The sequence below is a fragment of the Nerophis lumbriciformis genome, linkage group LG11, assembly GCF_033978685.3.
Source record: "Nerophis lumbriciformis linkage group LG11, RoL_Nlum_v2.1, whole genome shotgun sequence".
NCBI lineage: Eukaryota > Metazoa > Chordata > Actinopteri > Syngnathiformes > Syngnathidae > Nerophis > Nerophis lumbriciformis.
The window spans coordinates 18,535,554-18,551,127 of record NC_084558.2 but is presented as its reverse complement, the minus strand read 5'-3'; the positions used below and the strand labels follow the sequence as shown (position 1 = coordinate 18,551,127).

At 37.8% G+C, this 15,574-nt stretch overlaps 1 protein-coding gene across 3 annotated transcripts in view; it reads left to right on the top strand.

Moving 5' to 3' along the window:
* Positions 1–15,574, top strand: part of LOC133610660 (growth arrest-specific protein 7-like) — a 165,740-nt gene that overhangs the window by 114,899 nt on the left and 35,267 nt on the right. For all 3 annotated transcript variants that reach the window (XM_061967144.2, XM_061967142.2, XM_061967145.1), the window contains 2 exons: positions 6,302–6,417; positions 6,602–6,676. In XM_061967144.2, coding sequence (XP_061823128.1) covers positions 6,302–6,417; positions 6,602–6,676 — 191 coding nt within the window. The remainder of the gene's footprint in view (positions 1–6,301; positions 6,418–6,601; positions 6,677–15,574) is intronic.

Below are 15,574 nucleotides of genomic sequence, written 5' to 3'. Positions count from 1 at the left end.
ATATTTTATATAATGAGAGATGTGGGAGGCCAAAACAAGGCAAGCTGTTTTTATAGACAAGTGACGTCACATCACAAGGCAGCGGCCGCTTTTAGAAAGACTGAAGAGACAACCAATGTATCTCTTACTCCCTACAAAATGTTTGTCTTCACACACTAATCTTTTTCTAATATTTAAAGAAGACATGATGAATGCAATGAATTCAGAAGATATTAACCCGCCTCTTTCCCAAGGAGGGAAGAAGTGTGAGGTTAATGGTCGATTCAGACTCCTCCGAATCAAATTGTCGAATCGTCAAAGACAGCCCTAAATGCAATAAAAAGCTTTACGTTTAGTACTGAACCTTTTAAAATACAATTTGTGGTTGTTTGTGAAACAAAAATGAATGCACAAATACTGTCATTTTAATCCAAAGAGTGTAAATCTGACCCATAGTTCACACAGAATGAGCTGTGGCTGCTAACCCTAAATTTGAAACCTCTAAAAAAAAATGGGGGTGTTGAAATATGCCGTGGTCAACCTATGCCATGCCTTCAACTAGGATTGCTTCTGTTCCTTCAACATGTGGGTTAGCCTTCCATCACATTTTTCAAGAAACCACTCTCACCACACAAGAAGCACTGCTAAATAGTTATGCAATATCTTCAAAGACAGATTGTTTTGTCTTGGTCTGATTAAAATGTTGCAAGTGTAACAGATGTTTATATCATTATTGTTTTGACTGTGTTGTCTAAGGGTCAATCAAATGTTTTATAACTTTACAGATATGAGTAGATTTTTTTTAATAATACTTAGTAAATGCACAATAGGCTGGTTGTACCAGTGCTGCTAAAAGGCCAAGTTGGGATTGAATATTGTGTATTTAAAGAAATAACTGTTTTAACAAGTTCATTGCCTATTTTTTGTAACATATGGCAGTCAGACACCACTGCAGCTAAACATTCAGTTGGATCAGCTTAATATTTAAAAACTCATGCCATCAAGTATATGTTCAATAAAGTACATCATACTTAAAAATTAATAATACATTTTTTTTTTAATAATGCTGAAAGATTATCGGATCTAACTTCCTTTTTAAAAGAAATAACCTTCGAAAAATATTGTTGAGATATTCAAATATTAAGTACAAGCAAATTAAAATTCCCCTTGATCAAAGAAAAATGATAATTAATCCAACTCCTTTTAGTTTCTTGGTTGAACATAGTTGTATAAGCTCTTGTGTTAATACACAAAATATGAAAACTGTTGCCAAAGTTGAAAATATGTTGGTGTTTAGGCCAACGCAGATCTCACAGTGTTTTTGTGAACTAATGAATAAAAAAAATACCTTGTCATAATTTACACCACCATTTTATGGACCACCCTCCGTCAAGGTGTCATTACTATGTATGATTATGTAATTTATGTACCGTATTTTTCGGAGTATAAATCGCTCCGGAGTATAAGTCGCACCGGCCGAAAATGCATAATAAAGAAGGAAAAAAACATATATAAGTCTCACTGAAGTATAAGTTGCATTTTTTGGGGAAATGTATTTGATAAAACCCAACACCAAGAACAGACATTAGAAAGGCAATTTAAAATAAATAAAGAATAGTGAACAACAGGCTGAATAAGTGTACGTTACATGACGCATAAATAACCAACTGAGAACGTGCCTGGTATGTTAACGTAACATATTATGGTAAGAGTCATTCAAATAACTATAACATATAGAACATGCTATACGTTTACCAAACAATCTGTCACTCCTAATCTCTAAATCCGATGAAATCTTATACGTCTAGTCTCTTACGTGAATATTATTTGATATTTTACGGTAATGTGTTAATAATTTCACACATAAGTCGCTCCTGAGTATAAGTCGCACCCCCGGCTAAACTATGAAAAAAACTGCGACTTATAGTCCGAAAATTACGGTAATACATACTCACATACTCCCAGGGGGTGATCAAGGGTGATGGGTCAAATGCAGAGAATAATCTCGCCACACCTAGTGTGTGTGTGACAATCATTGGTACTTTAACTTTAACTTTAACTTTAAATGTTTCAAAGCAATCACAACATTACCTTCACTCTCCACTTGGCAGGGAAATTAACACTGTAGGTATACTGTCCTATTCATAATAAAGACAAATGTTGTGATCTGAATATCAAGCTACATACAACTTATAATTAAACTGCCTGATTACCAACTAAGACTACGTTTACACTGCAGGCCAAATCGAAATCAGAAAGTTGACCGGATTCAAAGGCTGAAACAAAGGAAGTTGACCGGATTCTGTAAATGAACAAGGAAGTCATTACTACTACTACTACTTTGCTAAATAAAAGTCCCCACACCTTAAAAAAGTGTTTTTTTTATGTGAAAATTAATTAAATAAATACAAGGTATGAATCAAATTATATAATGTAATATATTAAAAATCTTTTTATGGCTGTTAAGTGGAGCAGACGCGGACATTAGCGTGGATATACTCTGCTTTATCTTTTACCTTGCCTTAAGAATTTACGCATTGTACGTAACATGTTACCAAATACGCTACCCCGTACAAGTCAATTTCGGACATCCACAATCACTATTTCTTTGGAATCAAAGTGTACGTATGCATGTATGTATGTATGTATGTAAGTATCATATACTGTATGTATAATGCATGCATGTATATATGTGTGTGTGTATATATATATATATATATATATATATATATATATATACACATATATATATATATACACATATAGATATATATATATATATATATATATATATATATATATATACACATATATATATATATATATATATATATACACACATATATACACATATATACACACACATATATATATATATATATATATATATATATATATATATATATATATATATATATATATATATATATATATATATCCACAGTATATATATGTATATACAGTCGTGCTCATAAGTTTACATACCCTAGGAGAATTTATGATTTCTTGGCCATTCTTCAGAAAATATGAATGATAACACAAAAACCTTTCTTCCACTCATGCTTAATGGTTGTGTGAAGCTTTTTATTGGCAAACAACTGTGTTTACTCTTTTTAAATCAAAATGACAAAAGAAAGTACCCAAATGACCCTGATCAAAAGTTTACATACCCTAGTGACTTTGATCTGATAACATGCACAAAAGTTGACACAAACAGGTTTGAATGGCTAATCAAGGTTCCAAACCTCACCTGTGACCTGTTTGTTTGTAATTAGTGTGTGTATAAAAGGTCAGTGAGTTTCTGGGCTTCTGACAGACCATTGCATCTCTCATTCAGTGCTGCACAGATGTTTCTGGATTCTGAGTCATGGGGAAGGCAAAACAATTGTCAAAGGATCTGCGAGAAAAGGTAATTGAACTGCATAAAATAGGAAAGGGGTATAAAAAATTGTGGTGTGGCTGTTTCAAGATGCACAATAAGGAGGCACTTGAAGAAAAATGGGCTGCATGGTCGAGTGGCCAAAAAGTTAAATTTTGGTCTAATCACTCCAAATTACTTTGTTCCAGAAGTTTTGAGGCTTGTCTCTGTGCTGTTTGGCGTAATGTAAGCGGGATACTTTGACATTTGCGCAGAAATAGCTTTCTTCTGGTGACTCGACCATGCGTCACACTTTTCTTCAAGTGCCTCCTTATTGTGCATCTTGAAACAGCCACACCACAATTATTCAGAGAGTCCTGTATTTCAGCTGAAGTTATTTGTGGATTTTTCTTTGCATCTCGAAAAATTTTCCTGGCAGTTGTGGCTGAAATCTTTGCTGGTCTACCTAAATCCCTCATTTTCCTCTTCTTAATCAGCGTGTGAACACTGCTGATTGGCATTCTCAATTCCGTGGATATCTTTTTATACCTCTTTCCTATTTTATGCAGTTCAATTACCTTTTCTCGCAGATCCTTTGACAATTCTTTTGTCTTCCCCATGACTAAGAATCCAGAAACATATGTGCAGCACTGGATAAAAGATGCAATGGTCTGTCAGAAGCCCAGAAACTCACTGACCTTTAATATACACACATTAATTACAAACAAACAGGTCACAGGTGAGGATTGGAACCTTGATTAGCCATTCAAACCTGTTTGTGTCAACTTTTTTGCATGTTATCAGATCAAAGTCACTGGGGTATGTAAACTTTATGATCTGTGGAGTTAAAAACTCAAAAGTGTCAGTAAACCATGCCCTACATGGTCAAAATCATTTAAAACTACAATTCCCAGAATGCCAAGGTAAAATGGCCGCCAAAATTACTGATTGAAGGCACCTGAAAAGGAAGGAGGTTTAACCAGACTCATTCACCAAACAACCTACATGGAAGAAAGAATAGCAAGCAGCCACAACCGCAAGATCCACTCAACAAGTTTCTCCAAACACACAAATGATCGGTGAATATGCTCCATTTGATGACGATCGAAATGCTTTGTTTGATATGCTTAACTTGAACCTGCAAGCTTGTTAATTTGCTAATTGAACTATCTTAATTTGTTTGTTTAAACTGCTGACTTCAAGTTGAATTACTGCATTACACTTTGAGCATTGATTGCATACTGTGTTTGACCAGTTTAAAGCACAAGTAAAAGTTTAAAGCTGAAGTTAAAATGTTAAATGGTTTAAACTCAAAGCTTATGGTTTAATGTTTAAAGTTAAAACAATATGTAGAAAGTTTAAAACATTATTCAGAGGTTTGAAAGCAGTTGTATAACATTGTTTGAAAATACCTGTGTAATTAGATTAACATATGTTTCTGTGGTTTAAAGGTTTACAACCTGCTGATGATTTTGAAGATCAACTGAAATCAAACCAACAAAGCTTCAAGTTGGAAAAAATAAAAGTTGATCAATTGGAAATCATGAGTTGTCCGTGGGTCCTTTTTGGAGTAGAAGAGTGGAACTTAACAGGGTCATTTGGGTACTTTCTTTTGTCATTTTGATTTAAAAAGAGTGAACAGAGTTGTTTGCCAATAAATAGCTTCACACAACCATTAAGCATGAGTGGAAGAAAGGTTTTTGTGTTATCATTCATATTCTCTGAAGAATGGCCAAGAAATCATAAATTCTCCCAGGGTATGTAAATTATGAGCACAACTGTGTGTGTATATAATAAATACCTTACATATACAATACATACATACAATATTTGTGCACTATGATCTAGACGTCTGAAATTTCAGCCGCCGAAAAAATACTTTGCTCACCCAAACTGGATGTTGTGATAATGTTTCCACTTCCACTGACAGGCTGTGTCTTTTCCTGCACACACAAATTACGTAGTTCGCCCAAAGACGACGTAAAAGTCACAATCAGGTCGCATTTCCGTTTAGACTGCAGTCACTTTTAAAAGATGGGATTCCAATCACATTTGGACTACCTCCCGATGCAAAAATATCAGGTTTGAAGCACTTTGGAGCATTTAGACTGGCAAAAAAAATCCAATCTGAGTCACTTGAGTGCAAAACAATCAGATTTTCTGTGCGGTGTAAATGAGCCTAATAGTTCACTTTTGCCAACCTTTTGTTAACCTTTATATCTGTCCTCTTTGATGTCTGGAAATTAACTCAGTGATAGCAAACTAAATACATGTGATTAGTATACATGTAGAAAGGCACTAAAATACTTTACTTATTTTAAGTGGCATTTTAAGTTTTCACATGAGTTACCACTAGGAGAATATCTATCATTCATTGTCATAATATAATTATAAAGATAAACTTTCTAAGCAGCAATAGCTTTAATACCTCTAATCACAGCTACACAATAGAATATCCTTTTTCTATATTTATATACATTGGGGGATCAAAAATTATTTCATCACCTGCTAAATTTGCCTCCTCACAAAGGCAGTGGCTTAGCCACATGTGGAAGCAGAAAATTTGAGTTGCCAAGCGACATCCTCGAAATCTCTAGGATTTAGAAAGTATAGGAGAGAACCAAAATCCATCCTGAAATATGCACAAGTCTGGTGACAAAGTATTCTCCAAGTACTGTCACATTTTTGTGTTGGGCATGAAATTATTTTTTTATAACTGCTTGCATAAAATGTTTATTGTAGGTGGGTTCTACCTACAGTATGACTACCAGTCATTCTAAGTTATTGATGTTTTGACTCAAATTTCAAAAGTTTCCTGTAAAATTTAGAAGCCGGTGTTTCTTGATACTGCTACCTATATGTAGTTCCACCTGCTGCTAATACAATTATTAGACTAAGGTGTGACACTGTAATGTTTGCTGCTAAGTGTTTGATCAATACATTTCCTGTGTGTTTGTTTTCTAGACTGATAAGAAGGATGCCCAGTGCAATTATTACATCACTGGGTTTGAAGTGTTAGTGCAGAAGCAGTTCAAAGGGAAACAGATGCAGAAAGAGATGGCTGAGTTTGTCCGAGAGAGGTATTATTTCCCTTTTTGGTGGTTTCTGTTGTATTTTTACCATGATAACCATACAGTTGCAACATGTGGTTTTCCCCTCCTTTTGTGCTACATCGCGATGTTGCACAGTGCAGGAAATGCATACAGACATGAATACTGTTGTGTAAAAGCTGTGAGCTAATGAAACTCTTTACTTCCCTCTCAGGATAAAAATAGAGGAGGAGTACGCCAAGAATCTTTCCAAACTTTCCCAGATCCCTCTTGCGAGCCAGGAAGAAGGGTGAGTGACCCCCCTCCGAATGCTTACAAAAAATTGAATACAAAACTTTTTTCCCTTTTTTAAATTGCATATGTCTATAAGGGACAGGCTCTAAATTATCCATCTGTAGGGTGCTTTTTTTTTTACCTTTTACATCACTATTAGAGGTAAAGAGAGGTCAAGGTCAGCAAAAGAATAGTCAAAAAGCTTAAATGCATAAAAATGTTGGCAAATTGGCATTGGCCAAATCCTAGTTCAGGAAGTGAATAGGCAGTGGTTCTTAACCTGGGTTCAGTCGAACCCTAGGGGTTCGGTGAATCGGCCTCAGGGGTTCGGCGGAGGTCAAAACACACCTGACTCATCGTGTAAATACAAACTTCTCCCTATCGGCGTATTACGGATACGGCAACAGCTGACTGGTTTGCAGGTGTGTAATTTGTTGTGAGTTTATGCACTGTGTTGGTTTTGTTGTTAGAACAAGGTGATGTTTATGCACGGTTCATTTTATGCACCAGTAAAATAACATGGTAACACTTTAGTATGGGGAACATATTCACCATTAATTAGTTGCTTATTAACATGCAAATTAGTAACATATTGGCTCTTAACTAGTTATTATTTAGTACATATTAATGCCTTATTCTGCATGGCCTTGTTATAACCCTGACCCTAACCCTAACCAAATAGCTCTAAATTAAGTCTTCATTACTTAGAATATGTTCCCCTAGTGTCCAAATAACTGTAAATTAAGTCTTTGTTACTTAGAATATGTTCCCCATACTAAAGTGTTACCAAAAACATATAACTTTGTCTTGAATTAAAAAAAAATATATATATATATATTTTTCACTAAAGAAGGGTTCGGTGAATGCGCATATGAAACTGGTGAGGTTCGGTACCTCCAACAAGGTTAAGAACCACTGAAATAGGATAATGTCCGAAAGGACAAGGTCGTGAATACAAGCGGCAGAAATTAGTTTCCTCCGCAATATGTCTGGGATCACCCTCAGGGATAGGGGGAGGAGCTCGGTCATCCGGGAGGGACTCAGAGTAGAGCCGCTGCTCCTTCACGTCGACAGGAGCCAGCTGAGATGGCTCAGGCATCTACTACAGATGCCTCCTGGACGCCTCCCTGATGAGGTGTTTTGGGCATTTGCAGCCGGGACGAGGCCTCGAGGCAGACCTCGGACACGCTGGAGAGACTATGTCTCTCAGCTGGCTTGGGAACGCTTCGGTGTCCCCCTTGTGGAACTAAAGTAGGTGGAGACAGACATGGAAGTCTGGGCAATTCTGCTTAGACTGCTACACCCGCGACCCGGACTCTGATAAGCGGCGTAAGAAATGGATGGATGGATGGCGGAAGTGAATAATAGACAAGTGGGAGCAGGGACTGACTAAATTTAATACTAGGTTACAGTGCACAAATGAGTGAATCACAGATTTGAGCCCACAGCTGGACTAAGCCGATTTCTTTGACATCCTTGAATCTGGGACAAAAGTTGTGGATTACTTTGACAACCCTAGAAACTGCAAGCCCAATCCCAATACACGCCCCCGCCCTACTTTTTAGCCCTATCCCTACATTCTGGGCGTTCCTGTGAAGGTAGTGGTGTCCCAATGACTCTTTGCATTTAGGGGCAGTGAGCATAACGAGGAGTTGGGGGTATGAATCTTTGGGTATCCAATACTGTACCAAGTAGTTACAAGGGCAGTATTGGTCATATCAATGCTGATACTGATGCTTCAAATTCACTCCTAATAGAGAAAACTTACAACAATATATTACATATGCTACTTACTGTACTTTTAAGTCTGATTTGAAATGGTGTGTTAGATGCAAGTAACCAATGATGTTTAAAGAGCCTGCCAAAAAGCTATCAAGGCGAGACATCCCAGTGAGTGTCTGGGTCAAGAGGACCCAGTTTTGACGCTTGTCAGTAAACCACTGCATGGTTTGATTCCTTCTCTAATTCTCGAATGACTATTAAATGAGATCTCAGAAAATGTGTGAGTTGTAAGAGTTTAGATGAAGGCAACAAAAGCTGATGGGACAATATGTCAAATGTGTGTTTTATTGGTGTCCGGGGAATTAACTTTGCCAAGAAAATGTGTTGTAAAGAGTTTTTTCCTTCAATCATGTCACCAGTGGGGATATCATGCTGAGGGTTGTGCTGATTCTGGTTCTCCAAAAGAAAAACGAATCAGAGGGTCTTCGTAGGGCAGACGTGTTTATCAAGAAAAGATAGAATTTAAACCCATAAAACATAATATATTTGTTGTTGAGTTTGAAGTACATTAAGATTTGAGTACCCATTGAAGTTTCATGTTAAATTGATGACTATTTTAGAGTGTATGAAGTGTTTAGGAGCTTAGGAAGTGTTCAGAAGTGTGTGTGAAATCTAGGAATGTAAATCTTTTTGCGGTGAATGGTTCGATTTGCATCGCGATACATGGGTTACGATGCGATTCAAAAACGATTTATTTATAAAACAGAACGATTTGATGCGATCCAATTTAGTGTATGTATCATTTTTACACAACAAAAAAGAAAATCATTTTTTCCTGTGTGTACGCTCCTCACGTAAAAGGATCAATATTTAGGACCTTGGCACCAAGCGCTCAGACTAAATCTGTCCATCTAAGTCTATGAGCATGAACTGAGGAAAACTCGTCGGATGAGACGCCAAACGTCTTCTAACATAACTGATCTGCCGATTGCCATGAGCATAACAATAACCTGATGAATGAGAACACCCATAGGCACATTCATCTTCCAGTATTTTCAAATTTGTAGAACACAACATACTGTATATCCTTCAAGATCTTAAAAAAAGTAAAAAGGCAGACATGTCAAATGTCAAATATATTTATTAGGGAGTTCCTCAGACCACGTCCCCCCAAATTCAAGACTCTCATGGGAAAAAATGCATTCTACTATTTTGCCACCACTCAGTGGAATGCACGACCAACTTCCCTACTAAGTTTTAAAACTGCCATAAAATCCTGGCTCAGCTCAATCTCTACCTGATCTAAACCACAATTGATCCCCAGCAACTCTTCGAAGCATCAAACAGGTTTATATGTGGTTATATATATTTTCTCATTATGTTTTGCACACTCTTGGATCAATCAACCAATTTTCCACAAGTCAATTTAAGTCAGTGTCGTCACAGACGCCTACGGGTTCTAGCCAATGGCTTGAGTGGGGGCGGTACTTCCGGGACAAGGATGGGAAATGACCTGTGTTGTGGAGCTGAAAGGTCGTTTGAATGTTGCCGGAAAAGAGAGCGTGAAGATTGAGCCCTTACTATGGGAATGTTGCATTTTGTGTAATAAAGAAAGACAAACTGACAAGCTGTCTTGTCCTTCAGTACTTGGGATGTTACAATATTGACCACCGGCACAGCACGAAAATGGTCCATGGTGTTGACATTACATATATTGTGGGTAATTATTTGGCAGGCAGCTGTGGCTCTCGTGTTGTTTTAAAGATAAACCATCAACTGATTGCTCATCTCGCGCTATACCCGGTCTATGTGTCTACGTCTATTCTCGCCTCCAGTTACGTAAGTAACGTAACGAGCATGTGACTCTTTTCACAGACAATCCAGGGTCTTGTGTCGTTTTTAAGACTGAAACCGTCAAATGATTTCTAGTTCAGCTCGATAACCTTATTATTGATTGAGGGGACTGTAGCCAAACCGGCCACTTCTTGAACCGGATATTCGGTCGCATCGGTTTATCATTAACAACCCTAGTAAGATCTGTGTGCATAGGTTATAAAGACATCAAATACATATAATTGTCATATAAATCATAAAATAAATTGACCAAAGACTATGACACTAGCGGGAGTAGCCAGTGGCACGACAAAACTAAGAAAAAACACAAAAAAATAGAAGAATACCGTACTAAAACAACTTGACTATAGGAAGGCTGGGATATACTAGTTCCGAGTAAGCACAACAAGCAGGATTAGCAAGTAGCACAGATGCATAAATGGCGTGGAAAAACATGCCGGGGCATGAGTGAAAGATCTTGCGACCCCCAGGTGAGTAGAGTTGGCTTAAATGCCAGCACGATTATTCCAGACAGGTGTGCTCAGATCGTCATGGCAACTAAACAGAGAGGAAAAGGATCAGAATCTAGGAAACACAAAAATAAGGAGGCAAAGAAAACAGATATATAACAAAGTAAGTGTCCCCTGTCCTGGTCTGGGCTTTTAAGCCTTTATGGAATGCTGTTGGTTCTCAAATGGGCACAATCTGAAATACAAAGGTGTTTTTTTTGGGCAGCAAAATGTGAAACTGCTCAGATTCAGAAAAAAACATGCAAGTGTTAAGTGAAACAAGTGGTAGAAAATGGATGGATGGATAGATATATTTAAAGTACAGTATTTGGTGCCCCACCTTTCGTTGGAATTAGTTCAAATTATCCATCCATCCATTTTCTAACGCTTGTCCCTTTCGGGGTGGTGGGGGATGCTGGAGCCTATCCCAGCTGTATTCGGGCGGAAGGTGGGGTACACCCTGGACAAGTCGCCACCTCATCACAGGGCCAACACAGAGACAACATTCACACACTAGTTTGTGTAAAAAAAACTAAATCATTTTTATAGAACCGTAGCCTAGGACCGCAGGTCTGCAACTGAACAACACACATGTATTCCTTATAGTCATAATTCAGTGCTACTCGAGATGATCCATGCATGTGATGGAGTGCATAGTACATGCAGGATGTCTGACCTCAGTAGCCTTGCATTAAGTAGAATACTTTGCTGTGTGCATGGGCCTGAAGAATGTGCACTGTGCAGGGTAAAAAAATAGATTTAGTTGCAATAAATCTACTTTTTTAAAGTTGGATATTGGTGCAAGGTCTGTTTCCTCCCGTAAAAGTTGCACTAAGTTAGAAGAAGAATTCTTAAAAGGGATGTACCCGCCATGCATTGTTGTTGCATGCACATAAGACTTCCAATATGTGCAGGGCTCAAGTGGAATGAAATGGTCCCACATAGATTATACCAGCCGGCTCAGTCAGCCCACATTCAGAGAAGTGCAGTACAATCCTTCCATTATGCTCTCCCCAAGGCCTGCTCTGTTGTCAAGCAAGACAATTGCTGTTTTGTTGGGTAGGATCTGCTATCCGAGTGGCTCCAGCCCAGCACCAGCCCTGTTTTTTTCCTGAATTTACCATTTGTTCTGGAAAGATCATGCGACCACCAGGCATGTTACCATTTTTTTATTGCTCCAATCATGCAGTGTGTCCAGTTGAATGGCATTTATGAAACGTCATTAGTTCTGCCTTGTGATGGACACTGTGGTTTTAGCACAAGATTATGTCATTGCCAAAGGTAGTCCCTTAAATTGCATGTCAGCACATATGGCCACTTCAACTTACTTACGACTTACTAACTTACTAATTTCCGGGATATAAAGTGCACCTAATTATAAGCGCACCCACCTAATTTTTGTACATACTGCATTTTGGCTGCATACGTCTATTAACCACAGGTAGTGTTGTGCAATACCGCTGACTTTCTTTCCGATCCAATACAGAGTAAAATTTAGGTTGGTATCAGCGATATTGAACCACTAATGATAATTTGAACAAATATACCTACAGTAGGTGTTTGGTAAAATTTAGAAAGTAATGTATTTGTCTTTTGGGGAATCATCTTCAAACAATATAAAATCACAGAGTGAAACAAATGATGGCGTTATTCTGCACAATGAATGCATTATTTATATATATGCAGTGTCTCCAAATAGCCTACAATAAAAGGATATATACACTTGCTGTTTTATAATACTGATTGAATCATTTTTATTGACAGTCATTTTCTTAAATAAACAAAACATTGCGTTCGCATTACGTACTTAACCCAGGCGGAAGAAAAATTCGTAGTTTCCACCAATTGCGTTTCATTTAGGCAATTACTCAATAATTTTGTTACTTTACAGTGTGTTGCTGTTAATGATATACAGTACATCAGGGGTGCTCAAACTTTTTCAGCAGGCGATACTTACCAGATGACCAAGTCGAGGTGATCATACCCTATGTATATATATATATATATAATGTGTGTATATATATAATGTGTGTATATATATATGTATATGTATATATGTATATGTATATATATATATATATATATATATATATATATATGTATGTGTGTATATATATATAGGTTTGTGTGTGTGTGTGTGTGTATGTGTGTATGTGTATATATGTATATATATATATATATATATATGTGTGTATGTGTATATATATATATATATATATATATATATATATATATATATATATATATATGCAGCACGGTGGTACAGGGGTTAGTGCATGTGCCTCACAATACAAAGGTCCTGAGTTCAATCCTGGGCTCGGGATCTTTCTGTGTGGAGTTTGCATGTTCTTCCCGTGACTGCGGGGGTTCCCTCCGGGTACTCCGTCTTCCTCCCACCTCCAAAAACATGCACCTGGGGATAGGTTGATTGGCAACACTAAATTGGCCCTAGTGTGTGAGTGTGAGTGTTGTCCTTTGCGACTGACAACAACAGAGGAACTTGGCAGAAAGTAATTCTGATTGACTTACCGAAAGAACACATCACAAACCAATCCATAAATGATTGTGCCTAAATGTAGCTAACCACGGAAGGTACCACAGTGTAAACCAATCAGAAGTAATCTAAGGCGGGTCTTTGCGTCTTTATTTTTCACACATTGCTCAGTGCAGTGTTGTCAACTTGGCGAATTTCTCGCTAAATCTAATATCTTTCCAACTCCTCTCAGTGGCTTTCTTTCTCAAAAGCGACTTGCGATACGGATGTCGGACGGGTTTGAAAGGAACGCATTTCCATTGTTGTGCACAAACAAGAGCAAGGCATGTATGTAGAGTACTGCTCCATTGGTTTTGCAAGTTGCTAAATGTCATTAAAACAGTTACCTCCCTCTTGACTCTCCTCCTTCCACTCCCGTTTCTACGTGCTGCAGCATCACTCTAATGTCCTCAACGGACACGTGGTGCTGCTGTGAGCCTTTCCTCACAGGCGGTCCCCCTGTCAACTGAATGTCTGGTCTGGACAGTTTGTACTGAAAACACATTTTGTTGTACTTTTAAGTGCCATAACAATGAAGTCCATTCCATTCTCGTCATAGCAGAGAGAAGACCCACACCCACTCTGTGCAAAGCTGCCGCTCTTTCTGCCTTGGTTGAGATGTAAATGTTTCTGCCTTGAGATGTAAATGTCAATGTTTCATCACTGTCACGCTTCAAATAAAACCTATCGTTCATGTCAATGAGCCAGTCAATTGGTTCGTTTGTGAATACTTAAACTTTTCAGTATTTTGATCAAGATTGATACTCTAACATTTAACAATGTAGAACAAATACAACTAAACTAAGAATCAACAGAATAAAATTAATTTACAGTTCTAATCATAATTTGCATTTTTTAACTCACATAGCTTCTTTTCTTTTCTTAAAGTTTATGGATTGCAATGCTTTGAAGTTGATAGTTCTATTTGCTAAAAATTAATACAGGAACCACCTGTTACGTATGTGTATATTTAAAAAAAAAAACATATGACATTGTTCTGACATGATACATTTGATTTTCTTTTCACCATGCAAAGCTTCCATCTGCATTGAATTGTATCGCATTGTATTGTAATGGTGGCAGCACGGAGGAACAGGGGTTAGTGCATGTGCCTCACAATACGAACGTCCTGAGTAGTCCTGGGTTCAATCCCGGGCTCGGGATCTTTCTGTGTGGAGTTTGCATGTTCTCCCCGTGACTGCGTGGGTTCCCTCCGGGTACTCCGGCTTCCTCCCACCTCCAAAAACATGCACCTGGAAATAGGTTGATTGGCAACACTAAATTGTCCCTAGTGTGTAAATGTGAGTGTGAATGTTGTCTGTGTTGGCCCTTGTGATGAGGTGGCGACTTGTCCAGGGTGCACCCCGCCTTCCGCCCGAATGCAGCTGAGATAGGCTCCAGCACCCCCCGTGACCCCAAAAGGGACAAGCGGTAGAAAATGGATGTATTGTAATGTATTAAAAAGTAGTGTTAGTGAATGGTATCATAACCCATGTATCAAGATTCATATCGGATCGTCATTTAAGGTCGGGACACACATCCCTCATATATGTATGTATACATATGTATATGTATATTTATGTACATATATATGCATATATATTAGGGGTGTAACGATATAAGTACTGCCGTATTTCGGTATCAAAATCATCACAATAATACAGTGACATGTGACAGTATAAAATGTAAACCTGGTCAGTGTCATTTTTGGCTGGCACTTTTGAATTAACCAGTCTGGAAGTAAACTACATCCCCCAATATTCCCTGCGTAGTAGCGCGAGTGTGCGAGGTCCGTGTGTGGAAGAAATTATTGTTTTCTCTGACATTTCCTGAAGTTTTCATTTAAATCCAACCATAACTTTTTGAGTTATGTTGCTCACAGACAGACAGACAATCCCTGGCGAAAACACAACCTCTTTGTTCTGCGTATACTACAACACAATGTCATCTTCTTAGTCTGGAGAGTTTCCAAGACAACACGGTCAGAAGTTGGGATGTTTTAACCCACATTTTTTTCCAGTAATATTGAATCAACTGGTGGTTTGAATGGATTTGTTATCCATGTTTTAGGTAGGAAATGCAGCAGGCGGCAGCGCAGACAAAATAATGTTTGGTGGCATTGCACTGCGGGGAACACAATTAATATGAGAAGCTACTTGATAAACCATCACCCGGAAAATATATTTGATGCCAAGAAGGCAAAGCATCAATTTGTGAGGTATTTTTCATTATTTAACTTTAAATTGTCAGCTAACTTTTCTGAAAATCAACATTTTCCAAAGTGAAATAAGATGTCCAGTACCAAGGACACTGTTTC